General features: G+C 52.0%; 1 protein-coding gene across 5 annotated transcripts in view; it reads left to right on the top strand.

Moving 5' to 3' along the window:
• AK8 (adenylate kinase 8) overlaps positions 1–22,401 on the top strand; it is a 145,051-nt gene that overhangs the window by 57,505 nt on the left and 65,145 nt on the right. For all 5 annotated transcript variants that reach the window (XM_055541492.1, XM_055541491.1, XM_055541493.1 and 2 more), the window contains one exon: positions 6,660–6,749. In XM_055541492.1, the coding sequence (XP_055397467.1) occupies positions 6,660–6,749 (90 nt within the window). The remainder of the gene's footprint in view (positions 1–6,659; positions 6,750–22,401) is intronic.

The raw sequence follows: 22,401 nt of genomic DNA, 5'->3' as shown, positions 1-22,401 counted from the left end.
CACTGAGATTCCCAGCCAGGAATCAGTGACAAAAGTTGAAGGTGGAGAACTGAATGCTCATTCTGATAAGTATGGAAAAATAGTAATAGCTGTGTGAGTGTTTTAGTAAAATGACTAAATAGCAGTATTCCATTTTGGTTAGCATGGAAAAATAGTCTGGATACTTTATGATAAAAGGTATGCTTTTCTTGTATCCAAGTTTTGTTTTAAAAAACAGAATTATAATTATTCAAATAATTCCTTCTCCTTCTGTGTTTACCTCTTAAGAATACTATAAGACTAGAATTCCAGCTGCCATTCGGGATGACTTCTTTGTAAAGAATGAGCCCCACTCTACTTGTGGCCACACCCACAGGTTTATTTACATGCCTGTGCTTCTTGGTAGGTGAAGACATGTGAAAAGAGCCTTAATGTGAGAAGTGAGAAGAGCCTTAATGGCAGCGGGAGGGTCTGAAAACCACTAAAGTGACACCTTAATATCGTGCAAAGCAATTTAGATAATTGTCACTGGGCCAAAGCTGGTTTATGCGGACAGGCTCGTTCAAGAAAAGTGTTGTTTAATTTAAATTGTTTTCGTAAAGAAATCAGATTCGCCTAGAGTTTTCCAAACAGAAAATAGAAAAACTCACGCTGGTTTTTGCTTGATAGCAGAAGAGTCATTTGGGGCTTATTTCAATAACTGAGCATTTGGAGACCGATTCAAAGTTCACATTTCTCAAAGGTGTTTTTGAGAAACCCAAGACGTCGTGAGATTTCAGTAGAGCTAGTTATAGGGGACCTGTGGTTGGCAGAGGCAAGCGCTGAGCTGTCGGGTGGGGTCTCTCTGCCGAGACCTGTCTGCACCCAAAGCTCCAGGAACTTCGGGCTCTGCCCCCAGAGGCCCCCCCCACCGCCATCCCCTGCCTTGGGTTTTCACATTTATGATCCTTTCACTTGTGGGAAAACATCTCAGAACAAACAAGCCACATTCACTCCCACAAGGTTTATTGAAAGACTCCTGTGTATAGCTGGCGAGAATATAAACAGGCACAACCTTTTGTGAGATAAAGGCCACTACTGATTAACATATGACCCGCGCTCATCCTTTGGCCCTGTGATTTCACGCCTAGGACTTTATTCTGCTGCGACGCTCCCCCAAATACTCAACAAGAGATGTGAAGGATGCGTGATGAAACATAAAGGTGACCCCAGACTGTTCGTAATAGGCTAGTTAAGTAAGCTGTGGGCAGCTTTAAACAGAAACCTGTAAAGTGACTCCAAGTCCCTGAAGTGTTGTTACCTGGGAGCGGAGTGGAAAGCAAAGTCACTCAATAGAGCTGAGGTGATGCTCTCATCTTTGTTCAGAGAAGTGTGTTAGTCTGTGCTCAGAAAACATCTGAAGGAACACCCAGGTACCAAACTGGTTATCTCTGTAGAGTGATGTGTTACACAATCCTGATTTTTTTTTCCTGCGCTGAGCATGGATTTTCTAACCAGAAACAACCATGAAGTTTTTTTTAGGGGGGGCCACAGTGAGTAGCATATGGGATCTTAAGTTCCTTGATCAGGGATTGAACCTGTGCCCCCCGCATGGGGAACTCAGAGTCTTAACCACTGAACCACCAGGGAAGTCCCAAGACTTTTATTAAAATACTATTAATTTTACTCACTGCATGCCTGTGATACGCAGTGCATTTTATTTGGTACACAGATAGGGAAAGTGCAGAAAAAAGAAGAGGCACTTAAGGCTGGAGGTGGGCTCTGCTGAGCTGGGGGAGGGGAGGAATGAGGCGAGGCGGTGGGGCTTATCCCAGCACAGCCCCAGGTCACACGTGTCTGAAGCCTCAGTGCTTCCACCCTCTAGGGAGAGGATACTGTTGCAGTATTGTCTTAGCCCATTGTAGAGTGAGGTGGCTACAGGCAGGGGTTTTAAACCATTCTTTCCTAGTGTAAGTGGGCCTCCCCTGGTGGCTCAGATGGGAAAAGCATGCATGCAAAGCAATATAGGAAACCCGGGTTTGATCCCTAGGTTGGGAAGAGCCCCTTCTCCAGGGGAGGTGGCAACCCACTCCCGTATTCTTGCCTGGAGGATTCCACAGACAGAGAAGCCTGTGGGTTGCAGAGAGTCGGACAAAATGAGCAACTTAGCACTTTCACTTTTCCCAATATAAGCACTTAATGTTAAACAGTTATCTCTAAACACGTCTTTGGTTGCATCTCACAAAATTTTAATATGCTGTGTTTTATCATTCAGTTCAAAGTATTTTCTAATCTCCTTTGCGGCTTTTTTTTCTTTCTTTCTTTTTTTTTTTTTTTTAACCCATGCATTATTTAGAAGTATACCGCTCACTGTCCAAATATTTGGGAATTTCCCAGACTGTTTTTCGTTTCTTTAATTTTCTTGAGGTCAAAGAACATACCCTATATGATTTCAGCCCTTTGAAATTTATTGAGACTTTTTTTATGGCCCAGCACACGTCTATATTGGTAAAATACATGTGCACTTAAAAAGAATATATACACTGGTTTTGTTGAATATCGTGCTTTAAGAATGTCAGTGAGGCTGAGGTGTCTGATAGTGTGATCATTTCTTCCGTGTCCTTAATGACTTCTCTCCGCTTATTATGTCAGTAGCTGAGAGAGGTGCGTTACAAACGCCAGCTCTGCCTGCTGGTTTCTCTCTCTCTCTGCCGGTCTTTGCGTCCTGAAATCTGAAGCTGTGTGTGCATAAGGGAGCGTGGCCTCTTCTTGGTGCAATCTCCCCTTATGGCTAGGAAGCACTCCTCTGCCTCTCCAGTAATACTCATTTTCTCCAAGCCCACTTTGTCTGATAAGTATAACCTCTATTCTTTTTTTTTTTGAACTATCCGTGTCTTATATTCTAAATATGTGTCTTGTAGACAACACATAATTGCTTTAAAAAAAAATTCAGCCTGGCATTTTCTGCCTTTTAACTGTTTAGTCCGTTTCCCTTTCAGGTGATTTTTTATATGGTTGGTTTCAAGTCCACCATTCTGATTTTTTGTCTTCTATTTGTGTGGTGTGTTTTTTTTTTTTTGGCTGTGCTAGGTCTTCATTGCTGCCTGTGAGCTTCTCTAGCTGTGGCTTGAGGGCTCCAGAGCCTGGGCTCAGAGCGTGTGCACGGGTTTAGTCGCCCTGCAGCATGTGGGGTCCTCCCGGACCAGGCCTCTAACCCACGTCCTCTGTATCGGTAGGCGGACCCTTAACCACCAGACCACCAGGGAAGTCCTTGTTCTTTGTTCTTCCTTTCCTGCCTGCTTTTGGATTGGTCAAAAACGCTTTCTAGTGATCCACGTTATTTCCTCCATTGCCTTTCTGGCTGTATCTCCTTGCCTCGCCTTATTTGTGGTTGCTCTAGGAGTTACACGCTATCCGTCACAGTCTGTCTTGAATTAAGGCTGCACCTCTTCGTGGGGAGCAGGAGAGCCCGGCAGCAGTCTTTCCCTTCGTCTTGCTCTGCTTCTTCATGTTATTGTAGCCACACATTTTATTCCTACCTATGTCACCAACGCTAAAGTATATTGTAATTATTTTTGCTTTAAAGAGTCATTTTTTTTTTTAAGTCAAGAGACAGGAGGAAAGGGCTTTTATATATACTCAATATCAACACTTCTCTTGGATCCTTTGTTTAGATCCAAGTCTCCATCTGATATATCATTTTCTTTCAGCCTAAAGAACTTCCTTTAACATATCTTGTAGTGCAAGTCTGCTGGTGAAGTTCAGCTTTCATCTGTCTGAAAATGTCTTTATCTCACCTTCGTTCTTGAAGGATGTTTTTGCTGCATATAGAAATCTATGTTGACAGGCTTTCCCCCCCTCTTAGCACTTTAAAGATATCATTTCATTGTTGCATTGACGCATTCCGTTGTATTGCTTCTGATGAGAACTCAGAGATTATTTTTTATCTTTGTTCTCCTATATATATAAAGCATCTCACCCACTCCTAGTTGCTTCTAATATTTTCTGTCTGGTTTTAAAAAATTTAACTATAATGTATCAAGGTGCGGTTTATTTTGTGTTCTTTTTGCTTGGATCTACAGGTTGATACTTTTTATCAAATTATGAAAATTTTCTCCCATTATTTTTGCAAATATTCCCTCTCTCCCCCCATCCCTCCCTCCCTCTCTCTCCTCTTTTTGGAACTCTAGTTACATGTATGTTAAACTGTTTGCTATTGCCTTCCAGCTCTCTGAAATTTTATTCTTTTTTTTCCCCCAGTCCCCTGCCCACCTTCTCTTCGCTTCAATGTGAATGCTTTCTAGTGCCTGTTTTCATGTCTTCAGCTTCACTGATTGCAGCTTATTCAGTGATGTTTTCCATTTAAGACTATTGTATTTCCCAGTTCTGGAAATTCCATCTGGTGCTTTTTTATAGTTTCCATTTCTCTGCTGAGATTCCACATCTTTTCATTCATTTTAATTATCTTTTCAAGTTTAAACATATTCATAATAGCCATTTTATAGTTCTTATGTGCAAATACTGATGTCCATGTGATCTCTTAACTATGATACTCTGACCTGTTGTCTCTCCTTGTAGGGGTCCCATTTTCCTGATAGTTTTTGTTTGTTGGTTGTTGTTGTTGTTTTTGATCTCAAGCATTGTTTTTTATTATATCCTGGACGTTGTGGTTCTCACGTTCTTGAGAGTCTCGACTGTGTGGTCCTGCTTTGAGAATATCAAACGAAAAAGAGCTGAGTTCCAACAGGCAGTCAGTTTCCTGGAGGATCAGCTTGACCTCATTGAGGCTTAGTTTTCGTCTTTGTTAAGGTGGGATTGGGCTTCCCAGGAGGCACTGGTGGTAAAGAACTCTTCTGCTAATGCAGGAGATGTAAGAGACACGAGTTCAATCCCTGGGTTGGGAAGATCCCCAGGAGGCGAGCATGGCAACCCACTCCAGTATTCTTGCCTGGAGAATCCCATGGACAGAGGAGCCTGGCGGGCTACAGCACACAGGGTCACAAGGAGTCAGACACGACCGAAGCGACTTAGCATGCGCCCACCAGGTGGGATGAGGTGTGCTTCCTCTGGGGGCTGTGCGTCCTCACACCTGAAGCACAGCCTTCCTGGAGTCTCAGCGTGGGTCTGCGGCGCTTAGTGAGGTCTCTGACCCTGGCCATCAGAGGCCGGCATCATCTTGTGCCGTGTGGACCCCCAGGCAGTTCCCAGCTACCCTGTGGCCTTTCTCCCCCAGGCCCCGTGGAGCCTGCCCGATACACGTGCAGTCTGGCACTGATCAGTGACTCCAGGGAACGCTCCTGCAGGTTCCTAGGCCTCCCCCCACAGCCCCACCCATTGTTCTGTCCTACAAAGTCCAGCTGCCTCGAGGCCCCAGACTCCAACGCTGTGTCCCCCTGCCATGTCTGGGGTCCACTTCTCCCTAGCCATGGAATGGGTGGTACCTGTAGGTCGAAATCCAGGGTGAGTGAGTCCCGCTCTGTGTGTTTCCTTTCTCAAGGATCACAGCCCCACGTGTCTGCTGACCAAGTGCCTGAAAAGAGTTGCCTCATAGATTTTGTTTAGTTTTATGGCTTTTTATGACAGAAGGGAAACAGGATGCCTGCTCCTCCCTCCTGGTCAGAACTGGAGGCTCAGCCTGGTTTTGGTGTCACACAGACCTGGGTTTGAATCCCAGCTCTGCTACTCACTGGCGGGTGACCTAGGACAGTACACAGTGCCTCTCCTTACCTAAAAGCTGCAGTCAGCCTGAGGGCTGGATAATGCCAAGCATGACCGCAGCAGCGCTTGGCGTAGGGAAAGGTCTTGGTTGCCTTTATTACTCCTCATTAGCGAGCCAAGCCGCAGCCACTCTGCACACGGTCACTGCTGCTACACAGAATTTAACATGTCATTCAGAGGAATCCGTCTTTGGTGGTCGTCATCCTTAGCATTCACTTTATCCACTTAACTGTAAGATTTCAATTTCTTCAACGTAGGAGGTCAAGTCCTTAGCTTTAAAGTTAAGAAAAGTAAGCCTGTGCTACTAACAACCCATGAGACCGTGGCTGCACCCTTCCGGCGCTGGCTGCCAGGGCCTTCATAGCCGAGGAGAGGGCAGCTGTGTTTATTCCTCCCACGCTTGGTAACGGGCGTGCCCTGTGTGTTGGCCCCAGGGGTCTAGAGACACAGCGGTTGCTCGTGGCAGAAAGGCACCTGCGCGTCCCTTTGTTGTGCAGCCTGATGGTGTCTGTGGACTCGTCATCACAGGGGGCCATGGAAACTCTAGGGTCCCCACCCCCCCTGAGTGATAACAGCATGAACGTGGACATCACGCTGGTCCACGTGGTTCTCTGCTGGAGTGTGTCCACCCCCAACACCCCCCGGGGCCTCGGGCTGTACTCCCCGGCGTCCCCTGCGGGTCCTTCTCTGGTGGTGACGGTCCTCGTTGTCTCCACGCCGTCCATTTTTAACATGTCCTTCTCCAAATGCATTCTTTTTCATTCCACAGCATCCTTCCTCGGCTTCTTTTTTATTTCCAATTCCTTTTTGATACTTCTTTCACTTGGACACACGCCCACACTCAAAAACCCTTTTATATTTTTTTCAGTGACCTTTTTTTTCCCCCCCAGCAGGCAGCACTGGGTCTTCGTTTTGTTTTTTCCTTCTCATTCTTCCTTCTATTTAAAATTTAACGGGCTTCTTTCTGCTCCTCTCTCCTCTAGTCTGCTGTGGGCAACTGCTCAAAGAAGCCGTGGCGGACAAGTCCAAATACGGCGATTTGATCCAGCCATTTTTCGAGAAGGAGATAGCAGGTAGGCCTTGCTGGCCGTGACTCCCAGAACCTTCCAGGCTCTGGAGAGAGACTGCTTTGTGTGAGGCTCATGGGGCACCTGGGGGCTCCAACTGGGAAAGACCACCAGGAAATGGAAACCAGGCTTTCTGGGAGGCAAAGGCTCTGGTTTTTTTCCCCAGCTGGTCATCCTGGCTTCCAAGCAATGGGGGGCTGGGGGGCAAAGTCTGTGAACGTATGCCTTTCGCTGAGGGTGTGAAGCGGGCCTCTTTCTCAAGAATGCTCACTGTCACTTAAAGCTGGGAGCCAGGAGGGGCCCAGAGCTGCCCACCTCTTTTTCACCTCCTGTCCCAAAACACCAGGGGCCAAGATTCTGATCTGGTCAGCAGTCAGAAGCTAGGAGGCTCAGACAGCCTTGCAGACCTGAGGACTGACTGGCCATGGGTCCTCAGGGGAGGCTGGACCAGGTCATCTTTGCAGACCCCTCTGTGACCTAAGCTCTGAAAGCGTGTCCTCCATCCAAGCCCATTCTCTGCGCTTCCCCGAGTTCACAGATGAGCCCCAGAGAAGGGACGAGGTGCTCAGGCCACAGGCATGCCGGCTCACCTCTGGGCTCCTCCCCAGGGCGGTGTATTCTCCTCGCCCATATCTCCCATCCTTGTGTAAAGGGCTGTATGTAGCTTCTCTGTGCGGTGAGCACAAGCGCGTCATCACGTCTGCTATGAACAGGCACTTACTATGAAGAAGGCCTACCCAGAAGGAGGAGGGGGCCGTGGAGACAGTCAGTGCGCACGTTGGCTGGACACCCTCACTGCCCAGTGCTCCTTCCTCCTCCTGCCGCTTCTGAACAGGCTGCTCACTCCTGATCCCCGCTCTGAGGGCCCGCCTGGGGAGGACGGCTTGGCCTGGCTCCCCCTAGGCCCTCCTTAAGGTGTCCTGGACCCCGTGGTGAAGTTCCAGTGAGGCGGGCAGAAAGGGATCCCCCGGGCGCGGCGATCAGAGGAGGGAGACACGATGATCTGGGCGGGCGAGTCTGTGCGTGTCACCGGCTGGTGAACAGGGTCAGCCAGTGCGAGCTCTGGTGCTTCCCCGTCTGGTTCAGATCCCGGGGTGCCCGCCCTGCCCTGCAGCAGCCACGAGGCCCGGGCGTCTCCGTGGAGAGGTGGGGACAGAAACCCCGGGTGCCGGGTTCACATGAGCGTGGGGTGGGATGTTCACATGTGCACGGGCCGTGGGGGCAGCCAGCAGGGACAGAGGCCCGACGCCTGCTCAAGCCCACTCACCCTCCAGTGAGCCCAGCTTCCCCGTTGTTGAGATGGGGGACGGGGGTGATTGGCCCCCTGGAAAACATCTGTTGCTCTAATGAGTGAATAAGATAACAAGTTAATAGATTTATGTCATTTTAAATGTTGCTGCATGGTATTCCATCCCACGGACTGGGTGGGTAATTTGTATAATTCTCCCTGACAAAGCATTTCGTGGTTCAGAAAGAAAGACAGTGACCAACCAGATGAGGCAGTGTTGATGGGGTAAACCTCAGGCAAAGGGAGGCGGAAATTCCTTGTCTCTTCTTGGAAATGTTCTGTACCTTTGAGTTTTTTTATTAAACTAAAAAGTTGTGAAAAGTAAATATTTAGGTGGTTTTCAGATTTGCATGCCTTTCAGTGATCCTGTAAGGCACCCTCCTGGGGTTTGCAGACACTTCTGATTAGGTCAGAGGGAACCTATGCCCGGGAGGCCCGTGGCACTGAACTAAGGCGCCCTCCCGCCCCTGGGCACCGGACGCTCGAGTCCTCCGTGGCTTTGCATCTCGGGATATTGCCTAGTTATTTGTTTTCTATCACGGCTGAAACAAACTCAGCGGTTTGGAACAACACTTATTTCTTCTCTCACAGTCCTGGAGGTCAGGACTTTTAAAGTCACGTGCTGGCAGGCCTGCATTCCTTCCTGAGGCATTCTCTGGGGACGGTCTGTTTCCCGGCCTTTCCCAGCTTCCGGAGGCCCCTTCCTCCATCTTCACAGTCAGCAGCGCAGCCTCTTCAACCCTCTCTCCCTCTGCATGCTAAACCCAGACCCAAGGGGCCTTTCCACTGGTGGTCAAGAGGCAGAGTTGTTTTGGTTTTTATTTTTCCTTTTTTTTTTTTTGGTGGATACAAAAGAGACTGAGCGCACACTTGCATTTCCCGTACAGGGAGCCAGACCCTGGCAGCTTCAGTCTTCAGTGCTTTGTGCTAATGTTTCCCTCCGCAGCCTTCTCTTTCCTTAGACGAGGTAGCTCTACACTCCTCCACTTGCTGCAGAATTAAAGACACAACAACCACCACCATCATATCTTCCTCACAGAAGCAATAAGTCCTGTCATTTCACTAATCCCCATCTCGCAGGGATAACAAAGAATGCATTTACATTCATCACCACTAACAGGGGCTCATTAGTGGGCTGTGGAGACGCTGCCGGGGAAACAGGAGCGCCCGGCTGCTGGAGGACGCACGTGGGAACCACCCAGGCCTGGCCGCCCGCGTCGCCGCCCGCCCAGCAGAAACCGGAAACGGAAACTTCGGTGATTCTCCACCGAAGCTGGGCTTGAAGGGAAAGTTTGCCTGAACCTGGAAGCACCACGTTGCCACCTCACATGCCGGCGTCCACGCACCTGCGGCCCGCGTGGCCGGCGTCGCACCTCAGGCGCAGACTTGGGGGGTGGGGAGCGACCGCGTCACCCCCGAGTCCTGAACCCAGAGAAGACAGACGGGAGGAGAAAGAGACAGGGTTCTGAGGGTACAGCTGGGCTTCCTAACACGCCCCGACCACGTCCAGACCTGGGGAGGCAGAGGTGTGGCGGGGACGGGACTGGCCCAGGCCCTCCCCAGGAAGAGCCGAGCGGGGCCTGAGGTGGGAAGCGAATCCGTCCACGCGAGGGCGAGGGCCTGCCAGCCGGAGGGTGGGAGCTGGAGGGACAAGAGCCCCCGAGGAGTGACTCTCCTTTCCCGGGAGTGACGTGGGGCGGAGGGCATGCCTTCCCCCTACACTGCCCTGGGTCAGAAGGGTCCCCCGAGTCCGCACGCGCAGTGGGGCGCGGCCCTGAACAGTTTCGGCCACTGACTGGTCTGGGAGAAGGAGACTCGGCTGCCCCTCTGTCCTGTGGGGCCGCCCGGACGACTCAGGTTTCCCTTCTCAGAACCTGGTGGTGTTTCAGATACCTCAGTTGGGGGACCAGCTGCAGTCCTGGAAACCCTGCCGGGGTTTCCCCAGATGAAACCCAGAAGGTTCCAGAAATCCTGCAGGGGCAGAGAGTATGGTAAGGACCCACAGGCCTGGTCACGGAGGCGGAGCCCCTGCACCTCGGGGCTGGCAGATGTCACTGTCAGAACACCCTGCCCCGCAGCCAGCCTAGTGTAGACCACCCCCCATCACTCCCTCTGAAGGCAGGCAGTGCCCTTCCAGGGGCTGGACCTCCTCTGCTGGGGACTCTGCCCTGTGCTCCCGGCAGCTGGCCGGCCCGGCCACACCTGCTGCCCCTCTCTGGGACTCCTGCCTTCGCTCCGCTGGCCTGGGAGCTGCGAGTCCATCTGGGGAGCATGGTTATCGCGGGGCGTCTTCACAGCCATCGCCGCCGCCAGCAGCCCAGAGAGTAGACCCAGATGTCAGCATCTCCCCACGGAGCCACTTCCTCTTACCGCCCCCTCGGGGCCTCCTGATGTGATGTCCCAGCCGCGACCTCCGCAGACTCATTTATGTTCTTTTATGTCCTCACGGGTGCTGCCAACACCTCCTCCTTTCAAATCAGCCGCAAAATTAATAACCGCGCTGCTGTCCCCTCTTCCCACATTTACCGGGCACAGGACTCCAGGGCCCCATCTTCGCTCGTCCCAATCTCTTGATCCTGGGCCCTTGGCGGCTGCACTGTGGACGGAGGGTTGGGGAGATGCTTGTCCCATGCTCCGGATTTTGAGATACATAGGTCTGACCTCCTAAACTTATTCTGACTCGAGCTGTGTGGAACAGAGCAAGTTGGCTCCCCAGGGCCCCACACGGCGCTCCTCACGCAGCCATGAACCCGGTGGGCACAGAGGGGGCGCTGCTCATGACATGGGGCCAGGCCGCCCAGCACGCAGGTTTGCCTGCCTGGGAGCTCCTGTTACTTGCACATGGTTGCAGAACAACTGAAAACCCTTCTGGGCTTTTGGAAAAATAACTTCTCAGCTGCTAAAAAACCATTTAAACTTCCGTGGTCAGTGGTGGCAGACTCCATGGCCGTTTTATACTAGGGCCATGTGAGCAGGCGTTGTTTTTTCTGCCCAGAATTAGCCAAGGGGGCAGCTAGAACTCAATTCTCTGCTTAAACCGTCGGTGACTCACAGTGGTCACCATCTCCAAGTGACATGCCCTGAGCCTTCTCTGTGCTTCATTCCTACCAGAGGGCCTTCTGGACGTGAGGTTTTTAACCCCAGAGATCCGAGCTTCCCAAGGAAGGCAGCCTTCTGACCTTGCTTGTTGAAATTCTAGTTTCTCAAGTTTCACTTAGCATAAAAGCGTTCTCCTTGGTCTCAGCTCACCCTAGCGGCTTTTTGTCTAAGGTCAAGTGTAGTGTGGGGGCTTCCCAGGTGGCACAATGGTAAAGAATCTGCCTGCTAAGTAAGGCAGGAGGTACAAGAGATCCAGGTTTGATCCCTAGGTTCAGGAGATCCCCTGGATAAGGAGGTGGCAACCCAACTCCAGTATTCTTGCCTGGGAAATCCCAAGAAGAGTGGAGCCTGGCGGGCTACAGTCTGTGAGGTTGCAAAGAGATAGAGCTGAGCACACATGCCCTTATTTTTAGTCCTTCTCCTGGGAATTTCAGCCATAAATTACGGTCCTGTGGCTGCTGGTGGTAGATGTTAACATAACCTCATTCCAGGCGACTGGGTCTAATCAGTGGTATGCCACCATCTCTGGTTCAGAAGGGTGGCCTTCTCCCCCGGCTCTGGTCATGGTTCTCATTCTCGGACGTTGCTTGTGTTTTCTCTGGAAATTGGTGACCCAGGCAAGATATTAAAACAGCCGAAGGTGTATTTCGTCCTCGCTGGTTTAGTCTCTGCTCTCAGTGTGTGAGATGCTTGCCTAGAGCTGTCCCCATCGCGCTCCGTTCGTGCAGGGATGTCAGGTGGGGGGGATGCCACGTTTGTGCAGGGATGTCAGGTGGGGGGCCGCCAGTGACGGTGTGTCCCCGGGGTGGGCTTTTCAGGTCAGACCCCAGCTTTTCCCACCTCCCGGCTCTGCAGGGTCGGAAGGGAAAGCTGAGCACCTGCACCCAGGTGCTGCCAACCCAGCACCTGCCAGCCTGGCTCGTTGACCGAGGTGGACGGGGATCGGCTCTCCTCACTCACTTCCACTCTGTAACCAGCCCTGCCCTGCCAGTATCCCCCCAACAGCTGGAGGGGGTTCAATTGAAAGAAGGCCTGGATTCCTTGGCACACATGCCAGACATACACTGACTTTTTCAGGTGAGAAAAAGCTCTTTAATTGGCATAACTTTCCCCTAAATGTGCAAGTGCTGGCGTGTAGAAAAGATAATGTGGAAGACAGATCATTACCCCGTGTTACCCATGCCCGCTCCCGTAAACCCCGTTATCGCCAAAATATTTCTGTCTGGAGAAGGTCCCTCAAGGCCTAATAGAACCTGAGAAGAGGCGGGAGGTTTGAGGGAGACTCCAGACTCTTAATTTGCACCCTTTCTGGTAATGAGACCTCACCACAGCCAACGCAGCCATCGGAACACAAACAAGCCGAACCAGCCCCAAACTGGCATGATTACGAGCATTTTTGAGAGGCTTCCGTGAGTACACGTCCCAGGAGGCCCGGATCAGATCTCAGCTGAAGGGCTGCCTTATTTTTTTTTTTTTTTTGATGGGGAATTAATATTCTCCTCACTAAATGCACACTAAAGATTCGACAATACACCAGCTTTTCTCTTTTGTTAAAACCTTGCAAAGAGTGGCTGAGTTGAAAGACAAAGTAAATCTTCCCATCTGAGGAGGTAAGCGGCGTGCTATTTCTTTTTTTTTTTTTTTTTTAAATAGTGCAGCCTCGGCAAGCTGCTAGCTGTCTTACCACAGAGGGGAGACCCCGAGGGACCCCGGCCGGTTTCCAGCAAGCCTTTGCATGTGGTGTGTTTGTACCAGCTGAAGACAGCGCATGACTCTCTAAATAATTTACCAGTTGATTAATGGACTCACAGGGGTATAATTAGAAGAGAGAGAGACCGTGGGTACAGTAACCGGTACAGTGCTTGGGGGAGCAGGAGCCTTTATTTTTATAAAGAAACTTTCTAGGGTGCTGGGCGTTTGAAGCTAACTTGGGAAGAGCTCAGTGCCTCTTCTCTTTTGAAGTGGAAATAGGACAGTTTGAATCCGTCGAGTTTAATTTTTCACAAGCTTTAGGGGCCCTGCAGTGCAACTCCCTTTTTATTATTGAAAAAAGTCTACATTTTTCTTTCATTTTTCTCCACACACACACACATGCACACACAGACACACATGCAGCCCAAGCAGTAAGTAATAAACACATTAATTTACTCTTTTACTGAACGTGTATTTTATTCGCTGCACCTCCCCTGAATGTGTCCCCATGGGTCCCCTCAGCACCCCCACCCAGACCCCCCCTCGTTGGGCTGCCTGTAGGTTGATTAACGGACACCCCAGTAATTTATGCATTTTTAAAGGAACCCTCACCTCCGTCTTGACAATGCTTTTGAAGTAGCTCCTTTTTTCAAGTCAAACTTTTGACTTTTCCGCTGGGACCGCTACAAAGATTTTCTTCTGGAAACTAGGTAGGCGCCTTCCTGCCGAGACGGCCCAGCAGAGCAGCGGGTCTCAAAGTGGGGGTGCGTTGTGAGGGGCAGAGGCATGTAATGAGGACAGCTGTAGAAAGGGGGTCAGCACGCTGTTTAGCAACAGGGTTGTGCCCCTAGAGGGTCCAGCTCTTGAGTTTTTAAGAACTAGACTTTGGCTGTGAGAGTGGCATCGTCTGTCTGTGTTATTAAGATGACGCCCCGCTGGGGCATCAGCCAAAGGTCTGTGGCCAAGAGGTTGCAAAGCTTTCTGTTCGGTGGCCAGAGCGGCAGGGAAACTGAGGCAGCGAGGGGCTCTCAGCTCACCCATGTGTCTGGTCCGTGAAGTAGCCTCTCCCCACGGAAGATGGGGGCCTGGCCACCATGGCAGTGTTAGCAGAGGGGCTGTGCAGATGGTTTTCCTGGGCTGAGTGTCCGTCGGGGGCTTGCCATGTGTCAGGAACGGAGATCACAAACCGGAGGGGAGCCCAGAGGGGCAGGGTGTCCTTCTCACTCCAACCAGGGCTTCTGGAAGCGTCTCCTCTCCACGGGCAGCCCTGGTGGCTTCCAGCCCATTCAGCTGTGAAATCGCCTGCGACAGGCCAGGCCCCAAGGCCCCCGCCTTCTCCTCCAGCCAGGAGTCTCCTGCTCACACCCCCTCCGGGCAGGTGTAGCTTGAAGCCCCTTGCCCTCCGAGTACCCCAGTCGGGGAGCTGACACCGGCTCTGCTCTCGGGCTGCGAGCAGGGCCCGAGGGCTGTCGGGGAGGCTGCCCTCAGTGACCTTCTGCAGCCCCTATACCTCGGACGGTTGCCATGTCCCTGAAACAGACTTCCCGTGGGGGACTTGGCACAGCTGTGATCTCCAGGGCGGGGGGCACAGGGCCCTTGCCCTGCAGCTCTGCCCTGTTGTACCCTTCCCTGAGCTGAGCAGAAAGGGGGCTCAGGGTAGAGAGAGGTAGGTGGGTGCGATGGGGCAGAGGGACACAGAGGCGAGAGGGGAGGAAAGCGTGTAGAGTGTACACGCACTCCAGTATTCTTGCCTGGGTTCCCATGGACAAAAGAGCTAGGTGGGCTACAGTCCATGGGTCCCCAGAGTCAGGCACGACTTAGCTACTGAGCATGCATGCATGCAGACCACGCCCTTCCCCTGCCCTTCCCTGGGGCATCCAGACCTCAATTTCTCCCATCTGTGACCCTGAGCACTGGAGCCCTTCTCCACTTGGGCATGATCAGGTTACAGGGAGGTAAGACAGACTTCCTCTGGGAGCCCTCCCAGCACCTCCCGCTGTGTGTTTCCACTTGGGCTCCTTCTGCTCCCCAGTCCCCAGCACCAGCGTGGCTCATAGTAGGAGCTCAGCAAATGTCCGTGAACGAACCCATGAATGAATGAGCAGATGAGGGCACAGCTGGTGTCCAGGACGGCATGGCGGAGCAGTGCCAGGCAGGCCCGCCCTGTGGTGGCAGGGGTCCAGACGCTTTGCCCCACTGCCTGCATTTCTACATTGGTGAGACCCCATTCATCTTAAGGAGCAAAGGGAGAACAGGTGCCAGTGGGCCGCCTGAGGGGTTTCCAGAGAGGTGGCCCGAAGTGTTCACTCCTGGAGAGTGGAGGGTGAAGCTGCAGGTTTGGGCTGCAGACTCACCCCTCTATTCCAGTTCAGGTTCTGCCACTGGGTGACCTTGGGGGTGACCTTGGGCAAGTCACGCAGCCTCTCAGGACTACAGCTTCCTCATCTACAGCGTGAGCTTTCCACAGTACCATAGTCATGGTTTGTTAGATGTCCACGTGAAAATGTGTCTGTGAAACGTTTAGCACCACGCGTGGCACACAGCTGGGGCTGGCCTGGTGGCTCAGGTGGTAAAGAAAGCACCGGTGATGCAGGAAACCCGGGTCCGATCCCGGGGTCAGGAGGACCCCCTGGAGGAGGGCATGGCAACACACTCCAGTACTCTTGCCTGGAGAATCCCATGGACGGAGGAGCCTGGCGGGCTACAAAAGGGTCACAGAGAGTCGGGCACGGGGGTGCGGCTGCCACCTGCACACTTTATGGCGCCCAGCGGGCCACTCATCAGACACTGTTACTACCATTGGTAGTTACAGCAGCTGCCAGGCTCATAACGATAGGAGAAGTCATGGAGGCAGTAGCAAGGTCGTGTGTGTTTACACGTACCTTACATGTACGTGTACTTAACATACACGTGTATGTTACACAAGGTCGTCTACACAAACATACGTGTATGTTTCATAGGTGGACTTCTTCGATACCTTATTCTCTTCCTGTGACTGATGCCAGCTTTGGGCACCTGGTCCCTGTGGTCACCAGGACCTGGCCAAAGCCTCGTCCGCTCCGCCTCTGGGCCCCGCTATCTATTGCAGCCACCCTACAACGTGGTGGCAGAGAAGGACGGCTGCTTCGTTCTGCTCCTGATGTCCTGGGTCAGGATTTCAGGCAGGGCAGGGCAGGAGGGTTCGACATCACTGTCTGACTTGGGCCTTACTTGGCACGACCCTGACGACTGGAGGCAACTGGGCTGGATCATCCATCTGGGGCCCTCTGCGTGGTTCTTGGTCCTGGTGTGGACCTGGCTCCTTGCTTCTTCTCCGCACTGCATCTGCTGGGGCAGGACTCTTCATCCCCACGCCTGGTACCTGCCGTGAGGTGCTCAGGCCTCCCCCTTGGTGCAGCGTTGCCATGTGGCAGCTTGGGCTTCCTCGTGTTGGTCAGCCCCCTTGTGTGATCCTAGCTTCCCCCACAGCAAGCATCCCAAAGAGGCCGAGAGCAGCCATTGTGGATGGGGTGGAGGGTGGAGGATGGGGTAAGCGCTAAGGCTTCTTCTGACCCAGCCTCCGAAGTCCCAGAAAGAGCTTCCAGCTGATTCTGTCCATTAACCGAGTCAAGATTGGCCCAGATTCAAGGGGTGGGGGATTCAAGCCCACTTCTCAGCTGTAGGAAAGTGTTAGTCTCTCAGTTGTGTCTGACTCTTTGCAACCCCATGAACTATAGCCCACCAGGCTCCTCTGTCCATGGGATTCTCCAGGCAAGAATACTAGAGTGAGTAGCTGTTTCCCTTCTCCGGGGGATCTTCCTGACCCAGGGATCGAACCTAAGTCTCCTACACTGCAGGCAGATTCTTTACCGTCTGAGCCACCAGGGGAGCCTGGGGGTAGGAAGGCCACCTCTAATCTGCCCCCGTAGGGAAGGCTTGCATTCTGGTTCTGTTCTGGAGTGGCTGCATCTGGTGACTGAGTGAGGCTGAACACAGACGGCCTCATGGGTCCTCAGAGCTGGGGGTGGCCTGGCTGCAGACCTGCCACCTAGCAGCTTGCCGGGAGCTCAGAGAACTGAGTCCAGTTCTCTTTTTAAGAGGAAGAAGCCCCAGCTGAGAGGTAAAGCGACCTGTCCGGGGCACACTGCAAACAAAATGCAGAGAGGAGGGCAGAATTCACGCTGCTTCTTCCCCTGTAAAGGGGGCAGAGAGCAGAGACAGTGCAGGTGGCCCCACAGCCCAGTGGCCTGGGTTTAATTCTGGGCTCCCCGACCCATATGTGTGTGGCCTGGGGCAGTTACTTCCTCTCTCTGTGCCTCCAGTTCCTCATCTGTAAAATGGGTTTGTTATGAAGATTGCAGGAATCAATACTTGTATTAGAAAAAAACCCAAGCTCACAGCAGAGCCGAGTCAGCCCTATAGCGCATGTACTTGTCAAATCAATGCGTCAGTGCGTCTTTTCCACCCAGAACACGGGGCTCATGGTTGTTTCCTGGTTTCCCAGGACTTGCTGACTGTCTGCTCACAGATCACGTGAGCACCAGCCTTCCTGCTGCCCCTGAGATGTGGGGGATAAAACTGGTTCTGAGCCCCGACTGCATTAAGATGGAAGGAAAATCGTGTTCCTGAAACTCATTGATTCGTAGCATGCAGTTAGTTTAACACTGCACTTTCCAACAGTCCAGTCCATATCTGGATTGCTGGCCTGTCTCATCTTCCACTGAAAGGTGTAAAAGTGGGTTTTAAGATAAGAGTGACTAATGATCCGATTGTCAGACACCGTGTGTGTCAGTGAGCATTTTTATTAAAAGTCTTCTTAACTTGCTAAGTGAAGCCCACTCTCATTCAGAGAGTGGCTGTTCTTTAATTATTTATTTGGGCTGCCCTGGGTTTTGGGTGCTGCACGCAGGCTTTCTCCTTGTGGTGAGTGTTGGCTACTCGCGTTGGAGAGCACAGGTTCTAGGGCATGCGGGTTTTAGCAGTTGTGGCCCATGGAAGAATGCCTACTTTTAAATGGTCTTTTTTTTCCTTCTCATCTAGAACCTCATTAGTGAGATAAGCTCAGGGCCCCCAGTTGGAGTTGCTCCTCGGCTGCAGGGGGTTCAGCAGTGCCGGCACCTCACGTCTTATCTTTGCTTTGGCCCCAGTAGACGCGGCAGAGAGGGGAATGATAGAAACTGATCAAAACGAGCAGCTGCTCACCAAGGGCTTGGCTGAGCAGCCTCCCAACTGGAAAGGGCCCCAGCCCTAACGTACTTTTCTGGACTTGAAAAAAAAAAAAAAAAAAAGCTGGTGTTTAAAAAATTGTTGGCAACCATAGGAAGAAGACTTCCAGTTGAAATCCATTTGCTAACTCTGGGAGGAAATAAAGCTTGTAAATTATTTTTTAAAGCCCTTTTATTTTGTATTGCAGTATAGCCAACTAACAGGGTTGTGCCAGTTTCAGGTGAACAGCACAGGGACTCAGCCGTACATATACGTGTATCGGTTTGCCCCCAAACTCCCCTCCCATCCAGGCTGCCACATAACATTGAGCAGAGTTCCCTGTGCTATGCAGTAGGTCCTTCTGGTTGTCCATTTTAAATATAGCAGTGTGTACATGTCCATCGCAGACTCCCTGACTATCCCTTTCCCCAGCTTTCCCCCTGACAACCGTTAAGTTCATTCTCTCTAAGTCTGTGAGTCTTGTTCTGTTTTTTAAGTTGATTTGTATCATTTCTTTGTAGATTCCACATTTAAAGGATGTCATATGCTATTTCTCCTCCTCTGTCAGACTTACTTCACTCATTATGATAATCTCTAAGTCCATCCATTGCTGCAAATGGCATTATTTCATTCTCTTTAATGGCTGAGTAATATTCCATTGTGTATATGTACCACATCTTTATCCATTCCTCTGTCGATGGGCATTTAGGCTGCTTCCACGTCTTGGCTGTTGTGCATAGTGCTGCAATGAACATCGAGGTGCATATATCCTTTTGGATCATGTTTTTCTCTGGATGTATGCCCAGGAATGGGGTTGCAGGGTCATACGGTAGCTCTGTTTTTAGTTTCTAAAGGAACCTCCATACTGTTCTCCATAGTGGGTGCACCAATTTGCATTCCCACCAACAATGCAGGAGGGTTCCCTTCTCTCTACACTCTTTCCAGCATTTATAGTCTGTGGGAAAACTTGTAAATTATAATTATTTTTAATTGTTATCTCATGGTGCCATTGTCTGACAAGTAGATTTAAATATTGTTGTTGAGTACTCGAAATGTTAGGAAATAGATTTTTGGGACCTAAAGAAGTCTTAGAAGACATCGGTTCCATCCTGTGCCTGGGAAACACTGCTGGCCGAAAGAGGCGCTTGTCAGGGCAAGTGACTTGAGTTTACGAAGGAAATAAGTTCTCCAAGGGGGCTTGCTCCCCACCCCCGAAGGATGGTGGAGTGCAACCAAGTGGAATAGCCCACTTTCTCCTCCTCCCGTCCTGTACTGGTTTTAGAGATGGTGCGTTTATCCTTTTAAGAGCTCACTTGGGGCGCAGGATCCGTGGCTGACCAGCAGGTGGCAGTAAATAATAAACAAAGAGCATCACTAAAGGCCCCCTGGCCCCAGGCCTGGCTGGCGCTGCACACAGTCCTGATTTCCGGCTGCAGCCGTGGGGAGGCCTTGCAGGCCTCAGCTGCCAGGAATCCGCGCCATCCCGAGGGTGGTGGACTCCCAGAAATGGTGGCGTTTAGCTTTCACTGAACTATAATGCTTAATAAGTCGGGGCTGGGAAGAGCCCAATCCACAGCCTGAGCCAAGCCCCCAACAATCTGGGGAAGAGACAGACGTGTGGGGGGAGCGGGCGCCCTGTTTCCTTCCAGCATCAGTATGCATGAGATGGAAATAGAAAACGGAAACAAAAGCAGTGTTTTTTCCTCCTCCTCAGCCAGGGTTCCTTTCCAAGATGCTCCCCCTTGGCCGAGTCAGGAAGAGGGTGGGGCCCGGGAGCTGTGTTGGGATGTGGGGAGGAGAAGAAAGTGCTGAGCCCCGTGAACCCTGACAGATGCCGAGTGTCCCCTTTACTTTTCAAATGGGGCCTTGAAGAAGGGAAGACGCTACAGGTTTTGTTGGGGGGGGGCAGGTGTGTGTGTGCTCTATTGTGTGCAGAAGGGTGTGGGGTGTAGTGAGTGTTGTGCATGGGGGTGTAGCCTGTGTAGGGTGTAGGCAGGTGTGTGCCCTGCAGGGATGCGTGCAGGTGTTATAGGTGAGTGCCTGGGTGTGTGTAGTGGGTCGGGTGTGTGTGTGAGGTCCTCGGCCTTTTCTGATCTGCCCTGGGGTGGCAGGAGGGTTAAATGGTGAATCCTGGGCACGCCAGTCAACCTTGGGAATTCTTTACCTTGAAGCACCGGCTGAGGGAGCTGTTTCCTTTCCTCCACTGTCCGTCCCAGCCTTTTGGGGCCAGCACCAGCAGCCTGGTGCCCTGGGATTCCTGCCTCCCCCAGCCGAGCCCTGGTCAGGGATGCTCACAGGGATGCGGAGGCTTGGACCACAGGCGGCAGCGAGGTGCGAAGTGCAGCAGGAAAGGTCCGGGAAAGGGTTTCCAGCGAGTCCTCTCTGCCCTTGGCGCTGGCTTCCACTGGACTTCCATGAGCTGGCATGGGAGCTCTCTCGGGACCCTCCCTAATGAATGCCACCGCTCTCCGAGCTGGACTGTACTGAGGATGCAGACTTGCCTCCCAGGAAGAACAGTCCCTTCCAGTCACCTCACGGTGGCCTGACTCACAGGGCCCTTCCTTCTGCATGAGCCAGGGGACTGATAGGCGGGAGGGAGCTTGAACATGCCTCCCCTTCAAGACCAGGGTGGGCCAGGTGTCCTGGGTGGGGTCAGTGGGGGGCCTGGTGGTTCCCCTGGGCCCTGGAAGCCTTTCACTTGTGACCATGGTGCCCCGTCCACCCTTGTGCCAAGCACACCCGGCAGGGAACAAACGGATTGAGATTTTAATAACCTCGAGGTCAATGTGAGGACAGCTCTCTCTCGTGGAAGATTTTCAGAAAAAGAAAAAAATAACACCTGAAACCATGTGATGTGGCCTTTATGAAATAATGGGATATTCATATCTTGCACTTTGCTAAATTTAGGGTTGACAGGACGTTTCGGAGAGGTAGCCCTTGGCAGTAGCTTATACGCAGGGTACGATGTTAGCTGTCAAGCCCAGAAATCAAGCCCGAGGCACCTGACTCAATGGAGAGAAACTCGCGGCCGCGCTGGAAATCTCTCTCTGAGAGGAGGATGAAAGGCAATGGACAGCATTATCAAGGAGAACTTCAACTTCCGGCAGGACACCGCGGGCGAGCTCTGTTCTGCATTTTTGCTGAACTGGCCGGTCAGACCGTGCAGGGCTGAAGAAGTGAGTTGATGGCCTGCTGTGGCAGGGGTGGGGGGGAGGCAGCAGCCAGACAAAGGCGCAGGGCAGAAAGCCTGATGTGGGAGCCACAGGGGTGGGCCTGCTGCCTCACCCTTCACCCCGGGCCTGAGCCGCGTCGCTGGGAGGGCCTCTCACGGGCGAGGACATGTCTGGACACGTCTGTGACAGCAGGCAAGGGCTCTATCCAGCCCTTGGTTTCCCCCAAAGTGAGAGCCTCTTCTGGGGCGTGAGGACAGCCTTCCAGGGAGATTCATCCTTTGACCCGCTGTGATGGTGTCTCACAGTGGTCGTTTCAACCTCTTTTAGGCCTTTAAATCGTTTCCTTTAGACAAAACACCCACTTTGTTAGTGGAAGCCGTTAAGCATGTTTGGAAACCAGACAGAGTAGAATAAGGAGCCTGAGGGGACCCACCGCCAGCGCAGGGAACCTGCGTGTTCCGGATCAACGGTGCAGTCCTCCCCACGTAGGATTACTTTGAAACTAATTCCCGATGCCAAGACGTAGTCCCTTGACTACCTGTTTAGTTCATAAGTATGTCGTGGAGTGGATGAAAGGGAAACCTGGGGGAACCCGTTGCCATGGGACCTGAATCGGTGCTTGGGAGAACAGGCCTGGTTTCAGGAGATGGTGCTATGCGGTCATTCATTCATTCGTTCATTCAGAGAGTGTTTACTAAGCACCTGCTGAGTGCCTGGCATGTGTACCAGGTGAGGGGGTAGCAATGAGCCTGACTTGGCGAGGGTCCCTGCTTTCTCCAGTGGGGGATGAGGGTGTAGGCGTTAAACAAATACTCCACTGATGATTATTGATCCACAGTCGTGGGAAGCCCCTCTCAGGAGAAGTGCTCATTTGAGAACCTGCAGAGAGGGGCTCGTTTTGGTATTGGCTAGAAGCTGGGGTCTGCATGAGTGGCCACCTTCTTCCCCATCCTCGGGGGCGATGAGACCTTGCCCGCCTCTGAAGCCCTCACTGTGACACCTCCCAGGTCCTTCAGCTCTTCGGCTGGGATATGTTGATTTGTGTTATCGTCTCTCTCAACTCCAGGACCCTGAGCCCCCGAGGGACCGGCCATCGCTCGTGGGGCATCAGTGTGGCCCCTCCTCTCTCCCCTGTGTGTGTGTACACTTGTGTACACGTTGTGTGTATATATGTATGTCAATATATACTTCAGTGGCTTCCCTGGTAGCTCAGTTGGTAAAG

The sequence above is a fragment of the Bubalus kerabau genome, chromosome 11 (genome assembly GCF_029407905.1).
Source record: "Bubalus kerabau isolate K-KA32 ecotype Philippines breed swamp buffalo chromosome 11, PCC_UOA_SB_1v2, whole genome shotgun sequence".
NCBI lineage: Eukaryota > Metazoa > Chordata > Mammalia > Artiodactyla > Bovidae > Bubalus > Bubalus kerabau.
This window is presented reverse-complemented; position numbering and strand designations above follow the sequence as displayed.